The sequence below is a fragment of the Cynocephalus volans genome, chromosome 1 (genome assembly GCF_027409185.1).
Source record: "Cynocephalus volans isolate mCynVol1 chromosome 1, mCynVol1.pri, whole genome shotgun sequence".
Classification (NCBI taxonomy): Eukaryota; Metazoa; Chordata; class Mammalia; order Dermoptera; family Cynocephalidae; genus Cynocephalus; species Cynocephalus volans.
The window spans coordinates 119,146,619-119,155,414 of NC_084460.1; the positions used below are offsets into that span (position 1 = coordinate 119,146,619).

Genomic DNA, 8,796 nt, shown 5'->3' on the forward strand with positions numbered 1-8,796 from the left:
ACGGCTCCATATCTTGGTGTTTTCTGAAGGTTGGGGCTGAGATCTTGATTATCTCTATAAGTTTTTGCAGTTTTAAAGATATTTTTAAATGTTCAATTGTAGATAGTTGTTAATAGCTAATGCAAAAATGGTGGAAAATCAGAGTAATAAAAATATAAACAATAAAATCTGAGTTTTTAAATTACATTATTCTCCCTTTTTTTGTTAATTGAGATGTAAATGTAAAAATCTTAAAGTACAATTAAAAAACCTAAAAGTCAAAAAAAAAAAAAAAAAAAGGAGAGAACAGAACTGAGGTTACCAGAGGTGGGAAAGGAGGAGGTGGAGGTGGGGTAAGGGAGGAATTGGTAAAGCGCCAAGAAAAACGATTACATTGTATAATGCTGAGTATACTAATTATCCTGATTTGAGAACCACATATTGCACACAGGTAATGACATTCAACTCTGTACCCCACAGATATGTACAATCAACTACGTTACAATAAAAAAAAAAGAAAGAAAACAGATTAGTAGTTGCCTAGGGGGTGTTGGGGTGGGCGGAGTAGAAGGAAATGGGGAGGGACTGCTGATGGGTACAAGTCTTCTTTTTGTGGTGATGAAAATGTTCTAAAAATGATTGTGGTGATGGTTGTACAATTCTTTTTTTTTGTCGTCTTTTTTTTTTGTTTGTTTTTTCGTGACCGGCACTCAGCCAGTGAGTGCACTGGTCAGTCCTATATAGGATCCGAACCCGCGGCGGGACGCCGCGCTGCCAGCGCAGCACTCTACCAAGTGCGCCACGGGCTCGGCCCGTACAATTCTGAATATTCTAAATACTCATACATTTAAAATGAGTCAATTGTGTGATATATGAATTGTATCTCAATAAAGCTGTTAAAATGCATACTGTATCATGTCATCTACAAAAAGTTCAAAAGCAGGCAAAACTAATGCATAATGAGAAGATAGTGTTTATGTTTTGGGAAGAGAGGAAGAATAATAATTGGAAAGGGCCATGAAGGGGTTCTAGCATGTTGGCAATATTCTATTTCTTGAATTAGGTTAAGGTTATATGAGTGTGTGATATCATCATGCTTTCTTTTTCTTTTTTTCTTTTTTTTTAAAGATGACCGGTAAGGGGATCTTAACCCTTCACTTGGTGTTGTGACACCATGCTCTCCCAAGTGAGCGAACCGGCCATCCTTATATGGGATCCAAACCAGTGGCCTTGGTGTTATCAGCACCACACTCTCCCAAGTGAGCCACAGGCCAGCCCAATAGCTTTCTGTGTGTATGTTATACCTCAGTTTAAAAACAACCTTATTACCTAAAAAAAAAAAAAAAAAAGTAGATTTTAAGTAAATAAACCATTTGAATGGTTTCCACCAGTTCCTTAGTGGAATCTTCCATAAATTTCCCCACCCCCACTGTCTATGAATATGTATATATGTGTTAAAATAAAATTGAAACTAACACACATATTTTGGGGTCAATAGCTGATCTAGCTGGTAGTGTCTGCTAGGGTTATTTAAGATTGATGCTTGAACAAAAAATGTCTCACACAGAAAGTAAGGGTACAGTCTTAATTTGGTATATCCCAGAAGCAGAACCCGAGATAAGAATTGCACATAGTTTGTGAGATGATTCCAGGAAGCACCTGCAGTACAGAAGTAGGAAAGTGAGACAGAGAAGGAAAGGATGCTGATACAGGTTGTGTTAACCATAGATCCTCTCTGTGGGCAAGTGAGGCTCTATCTCTCTAGAGGCCTTTCAATACTGCTACCATCCCCATCTTACAAATACAGAAACACAGACTGAGAGATATTAAGTAACCTCCACAAGCTCATGTAGCTAATAGGTGATAGACAAGAATTTGTACCAATCTTATCAGAGCTCAAAGATAGTTTGGTTTGAAGAACACCAAAATCAGGACACTAGAGGCAACACCAAAACCAGGTTTTATTTTATTATTTTATTTTTATTTTTACTTTTGTTGGCTGCTGGCCGATATAGGGATCAGCAAAACCAGGTTTAAGAAACTGGAATCCAGAAGTGTGAGAGAAGGAAATAAACACGAGCAGGTTGCAAGCAAATGAAGTGACTGCCTAGAATCAGTACTGTTTGGATTTTACGTATGATAACCAAGCCAGGTGCAAGGTTGAGTCTGGTGATGGAGCAGATAAAATGTGTGAAATTCTCATTCTAAAGTATGGATTCAGACATTTTCAATGAATTCTTCTGTATCCTTTATATATTTCCAAGTTAAAGAACCCCTTTCTCTGACATTTGTTGTAGACAGATATCTGAGTTGAATGCACGTTCTTAAAGATTGTACAGTGAGCAAAGTGCAGTGAGTAAAACCAGGTTGGCAGCCCCTTAACAAAAAGCATCATTTTGACAAATCCTATTTCCATCTGCTTGTGCTACTTTTACAAAATCTCTTAAAGCAAGGTGGCCATTAGTAACTTTACTAATGGCAACTTGATTTCTGGCAAAAACTCCTGGATCTTTTCCCTGGGTCGGAAGCCTCTGGAGATAACATTATCCTGTTAGTTCAGTACTCAAAGTATAGTACCCAAAGTACCCAAAGTATTCAATTGTTGCTACTTGATTCATTCTAGGACAACAACTGCTGCTGCTTTTCTAAAGGCTTGTTTCAGCAGAGCAAAGTATAATTCATTTACTTAGCACTGCTGTTTAGCTCTTGAGCACAGCATTCTTTCAAAGATCTGTTCTATGCAATAGAAAGCAGGCAGGATCTACGCTGCAAGTTTGTTATAAAAAAAATTTGTGGGAGAAAATATTTCAAAAACACACAACTGATACAGTATTTTATCCAATTTTCCAATAAATGAACAAATACATGACCTTGCTCATCAGTTTATTTTTATTTTTTGGTGGCTGGCTGATAAAGGAATCCGAACCCTTGACCTTGGTGTTATGACACCACGCTCTAATTAACTGAGCTAACCAGCCAGCCCTGGCTCTTATTAGTTTAAATGTTGTTATTGTTTTCTTTTCCTCACCTAAATCTTTTTTTTTTTTCAGTGCTAAAATGGAAATGTATTTAATGTTAATGTACATTAATAAAAAATAAATATCTCAAATCAACAATCACATCTGTACCTTAAGAAACAAGAAAATGAAGAACAAACTAAGCCCAGACATAGAAAAATATGGAATGCTTCATGAATTTGCGTGTCATCCTTGCACAAGGGCCATGTAACTCTTCTCTGTATCGTTCCAGTTTTAGAATATGTGCTGCCGAAGTGAGCACCTCACCTAAATCTTTTGCTGAAAACAGACCCATTTACTGACATCATTTACCTTGTCACCTTTGTGATTTTGTTTTTTTTTTTTTTTTTTTTTTTTTTTTCCTCGTGACCGGCACTCAGCCAGTGAGTGCACCGGTCAGTCCTATATAGGATCCGAACCCACGGCGGGAGCATCGCCGCGCTCCCAGCGCAGCACTCTACCAAGTGCGCCACGGGCTCGGCCCCCACCTTTGTGATTTTGTTCACACAACTTCTCCACTTCGTAATATCCTTCACACACCTCTCTGAGAATAAAGACTTACATTTCCCTTTAAGGCCAATCCAAGTTGAATGTGAGTATTTCCCTATTGACCCAAGATTTCATTGACATGCTTTCTCATCTTCTATGATTTTTATGGTCTGTAGCTATGTACCCCATCACATTTTATGTACTTTTTAAAAAAGTGTATGTTCTATCTCCCCAATTAGATTTTAAATTCCATGAAAACAGGAATCCTGTTTTATGTGTGTTTTTATATCCAATTCCTAATCTGATACTACAAGCTCTCAATAAATATTTAGTAGTTTCTAGTAATGGTTAGTTAGATTTTTAGTTCTGATATCATCATAAAAGATCTGGAGCACTCTTTTAACCAAATTTAGGTTGTAATTGAATAATGAAGCTGTTAAAATATAAGCTTAACATTTTCATCGAATTTAATCCTAGTATATACATTTATATATTTGTATATACATTTACCAGAATATACAGAGGCATAATAATATATGCTTGTTGCTCTATGTTGATGTACTATGGTTCAGTTTTCAAAGGCAAATGTTATAGTGCATTCCAGGACACCTGTGTTCACACAATCAGTTCTTTGAAGCTATATTTGGATGTACTAGTTATTAAAAGCTTCTTGTACTGAATGACCTTTCAGGCAGAATTTAGATCAAATGCTCACGCTGCTGCCGCCTGTTGCTAAGTGGAAGACAGCAGAAAATCCTGGATTCAAACATCTATCGGGTTTTTGTTTTGCTTTGTTTTGTTTCCTTTCATTTTGCCTTAAGAAGATGAACAATGAAACCACAACCCTGATGTCCTTGAAGGAGGCTATGAAAAGGTTTCTAAGGGCTACAGGGAGGGAACAAGCATGGGTCTGCTATTCTGTGAAGATGGGTAAGAGAAGAAGAATGAAGAATAGAAATAAGCAAAGAAATACAGACATGTTAATTAGAATTCTGTCTCTGTTAAAGTGGTTTAAGACTTCCAGGCTCAAGAAATAAGTAAATTAATAATAAAGAGGGCTGGCCAGTTATCTTGGTTGGAGTGTGGTGCTGTAATACCAAGGTCAAAGGTTTGGATCCCCATACTGGCCAGCTGCCAAAAAAAAAAAGGAAGAAAAATCTACTCCCTGGTACTATAACTCCATTCAATTTATGCATGTGCTAAATGCTAGATTTACAAAAATAAGTAAAATGTGGCTTCTGCCCTAAAGGAGCTCACAGCCTGTAGGGATATAACAGGAATGTTTTTAAAAAACTTACAATTTAATGAATTGACCTTATAATGCTGACGTTTCTAAAGGACTATGAGAACATGAAGGGAGGATCGATTAATTTTGCCTTTGACACTAGGAAAAGGAACCCTTCATAGAGGGACATTTAAGTTGGATCTCAAAGTGTGAGTAGAAGTTTATGAGAAAGAAAAATATGGGAAGGAATTCTAGGCTGTGGAAACAGTACATGTAAGCCATATACAAGCTTGGAATCACATACTGTATTCAGTCAACGGCTAGATGTCTCATGTTGACTGGTGAGTAGGATATGTGAGAAGACTGGCAGAAGATGGGGCAAAAGGGTAAAGGGTTTTTTGTTTTCTGCTGAGGAGATCCAGTTTGGGTCTAAATGTATCACTGGGCAAGTCAGGTTGTCATAAAAGATATATATATATATATATATATATATGATACATACATACATACATACATACATACATATATATATATGTATATATATATATATATGAAATCACTTGAGTCACATGATCTGAATTGTGTCTTGAAAGAATTGTGTCTGGAGGATGGATTAGAGACTGAAAGCAGGGGTCCAGTTAGGATACTGTAATTCTAGATCCAGGTGAAAGATGATGATGAACTGGTTTAGTGCGGATGGAAAGGAGGGGATAGATTAGAGAGACATTAATGGGAGGAAGAAAACAAAGTTGAGAATTATTCTGAAATTTCTAGTTCAAGCAATTGGATAGATGGTGAGGTCTATCTAACTGAGCTAGGGAACTATAGTAAAAAAGAGACTGTGCTCAGATTTGCATGTTGTTTAAGATTTATTTGGAATTCTGGGATTGCCCTTCGGTGAGAGGATTCCAAAGAACTGCTGCAATTGTAAACTTTTATACTGATTGACAAGCTAGAGTTTGTCTCTAGAGTTGACCTATAAGCAATATAATCTTAAAGGTCTAAAAATTAATACAAACAGTATGCCAGATGATATGGTTTTGACTTGTAGACAGAGATTGCTGGCATATTAGGTCGTGCAGGCTAATACTCCTATGAAATGCACATTTTATACCAAGTCTTATCTATGTGTAAATAGAATTCAAAGTAGTGAGAAAATTCCTTCATAGTAATTTCTAAAGATCGAGGGAGGGAGCAAGGGAGAGTTAATAGGTTCAGCTTAGGATAGTTGAGTTTGACATTCCAGCCAGGTGGAGATGTGCAAAACATAGTTGAAAACACAAGTCTAGAGCTTAGGAAAGAGGTGGTACCTGAAACTGAATTAGCCTTAGTAGAAACTGAGGGCCAAGAAGGGATGATGATCAAGGATAGAACCCTTGGTAATCATAAGGATATTCAAGTCATTGGGGAAATAGAAGCTCAGAGAAGTGGCATGTGTGTTTGTGCATCACGTCCTTCATAAAGACAAAGTGGGTGGCTTCAGGCAAGTGAGTCAAGTTACTCCAGTTCTTTGTGGTTCAATTAGACATAATTCTGGTGCCACAGCACCTTTGATGATCCGGGCTATTCAGAACTACTCAAATCCCTATGCTGGGTTACACAGCTCAGTACCTCCCTCAAATCACAGATGTCAATACTTTATTACTTCTGTGTAAGGCCTCTGCTAGGTATTGAGTGACAGGAGTAAAAATATCTAAGAAATAGTCTCTGATCCACTTGCTTACAAGAACTTACAATTTAGTTCATGAAAAGCTAATTCTAAAAAGAGGCTGGCTGGTTAGCTCAGTCACTTAGAGTGTGGTTTTATAACAACAAGGCCAAGGGTTTGGATCACCATACTGGCCAGCCACAGAATACATACATAAATAAAAATAAATAGTAATAATAATAAAATAAAGCAGGAAGTAGAGAGTGATGATAGTACAGGCAGTCCCTGTGAGAGATAAGTAGAAGGGTGAGATCTCCAAGTAGAGAAGGATTTCAAGAAGGCAGTGGAATTCTAGCTGACCCGTGAAGGAAGGATAGGAGTTGAACAATCAGAATAGGATAGAGAAAGCCACCTAATTGTATACTGGTCCCAGCCCTAGCTAGCTATATGGCATTATGTCTCAATCTTTTTGAAACTCAATTTCTTTATCTGTATAATAGTAAAAATGACTTCTTCACTTCTTATGGTTATTGTGAAATCAAAGTAGTGCTTGTATAAAATACTCTTTAAGGCTTAAAGTATAATACAAAGACAAGACATGACAGATAATTCAAACGAGGAGATGATTCAAAAGTTTGGCAATATAAGAAATGAAAGAGCAAGGACGATAGCTAGAGGAAATGGCAAATGGGAACATCTGTTCATAATTTTAAATTTAAATAATTACCCAAATTTGGTAGTGGTTGTAAATAATGAATTAGAGCCTTAGCTTAAGGCAAAACCTTAATTTTGTCCCAATTTAAACTAACCTTTGATTCTTTTATCCTATAGAGTAGACCAGAAACTCCAAGCTTTAGAAGCACAGTTCAAAGAGCTGGACTTTGCCAAGGATAATCTGACACAGAAATTTGAACATCACAGCAAGACTTTGGCAAGCCAAGCAGCCCAAGATGAGATGTGGACAGCAGTTTTGGCACTTAAGTGAGTATCAGTAGAAAAATCAGTGGAATTTTGTGGCTGCCTTGTGAGAGCTTCCAGTGGTAGCTCTCACAGAAGAATTTAAGAAAACAGAATTTCTTAATATGATTCCAACAAATGATTGTGAAGAAATTACATTTTCTTCGGTTCATTCATTCAAAAAATATTAATTTAGCACCTGTTCATAGGCCAGGTACTGTGGTACACAACTCATCCCTTGCTTGCCAAAGTCTTATTAACACAGAGATGGATAATATAAATCTGCCACTGAGGAACTTATAGTATGAGTGGACTGAGAACTCAGCTATCCAGTTTAGTACAGGCTCTAATTCTAAAGTAATCATTTTCTAAAATACAACAACTGTTTTGCCTAGTGGGTTAACATTGAGTAATCCTAACAAAATTCATTTTATGCTTGTACATAAAGTGCTTTATTGTTTAAGAAAATCTCCACATTTTTTGTAGGTTCACCTCAATGGAACTGAATATTTTATACAGCTACATCATTGAAGTACTTATCTGATTGCACACCCGTGTCCTTGAGAAGCTACCAGACCTGGTGAGAGGTCTTCCCACATTAGCATCTGTTCTTAGACGAAAAGTCAAGAACAAGCACATTAGAGTTGTGTGGGAGTCTGTGCTGGAGGAATGTGGGCTGCAAGAAGGAGATATCACAGCACTTTGTACCTTCTTTATTGCACATGGTAACAAGGCAGAACACTATGCTACTAAAGTGAGACCGATGTACATCAGGGATGTCACACTTATGATCACTAACATGGTAAAGAACCAGGCTCTTCAGGATGGTTTGCTGAGAGCTGTTCAGGTCATTGAGAAGGGGAAAGCAGTGAGGACCCCTGAAGAACAAAAGTCATTCCTAAAAGAGTTGATACCATCAGTCAAAAACTAACCTGTTACCGTATGACCCAATGATTCAAATTCTAGTAATTTATCTTGCAAATGGCAAAAAAAAAAAAAAAAAAAAAAAAAAAAAAAATTATTACAGCAAAAAGTGAGAAGAGTGTTGGGCCAGCCTGTGGCTCACTCGGGAGAGTGCGGTGCTGATAACACCAAGGCCATGGGTTCGGATCCCAAAAAAAAAAAGTGAGAAGAGTGTTAAAGAAATTATGACATATTGATAAAATGGACACTTTCTGTATAGTCATGTAAAAGAATGATGCTCTTGTGTAATGATACAGAGTTATCACTATGACGTTGTTTTAAAATATTTGTTTCTAATATATATTGTTAAGTGGAAAAGGGGCAAAAACAAATATAAATATATATATATATATATAGTGATTATTAGCTTATATAGCCATAAGCTTCTTCTGCAGAGATACATAAGAAAATGACAATATTAGTTGTCTTAGGAAAAAACTAAGACGCTAGGGATCAAAGGTAAGAGGAAGTTTTTCACTGTTAAACCATTTTATACATTTTGAATTTTGAACCATGCA

At 36.8% G+C, this 8,796-nt stretch overlaps 1 protein-coding gene and 1 non-coding gene across 2 annotated transcripts; one reads left to right on the forward strand and one right to left on the reverse strand.

The window, feature by feature from the left end:
- Window positions 1-3,151: 3,151 nt before the first annotated feature.
- Window positions 3,152-3,258, reverse strand: LOC134365167 (U6 spliceosomal RNA). The gene has a single exon (XR_010021945.1). It is a non-coding gene; the product is annotated as a U6 spliceosomal RNA (small nuclear RNA).
- Window positions 3,259-4,192: 934 nt separating this feature from the next.
- On the forward strand, window positions 4,193-8,277 carry SMCO1 (single-pass membrane protein with coiled-coil domains 1). Its single transcript, XM_063077896.1, is given in 3 exon segments — window positions 4,193-4,415; window positions 7,190-7,339; window positions 7,802-8,277. Coding segments are annotated over 3 exon segments (621 nt in total). The 5' UTR covers window positions 4,193-4,389; the 3' UTR covers window positions 8,247-8,277.
- The last annotated feature ends 519 nt before the right edge of the window (window positions 8,278-8,796 follow it).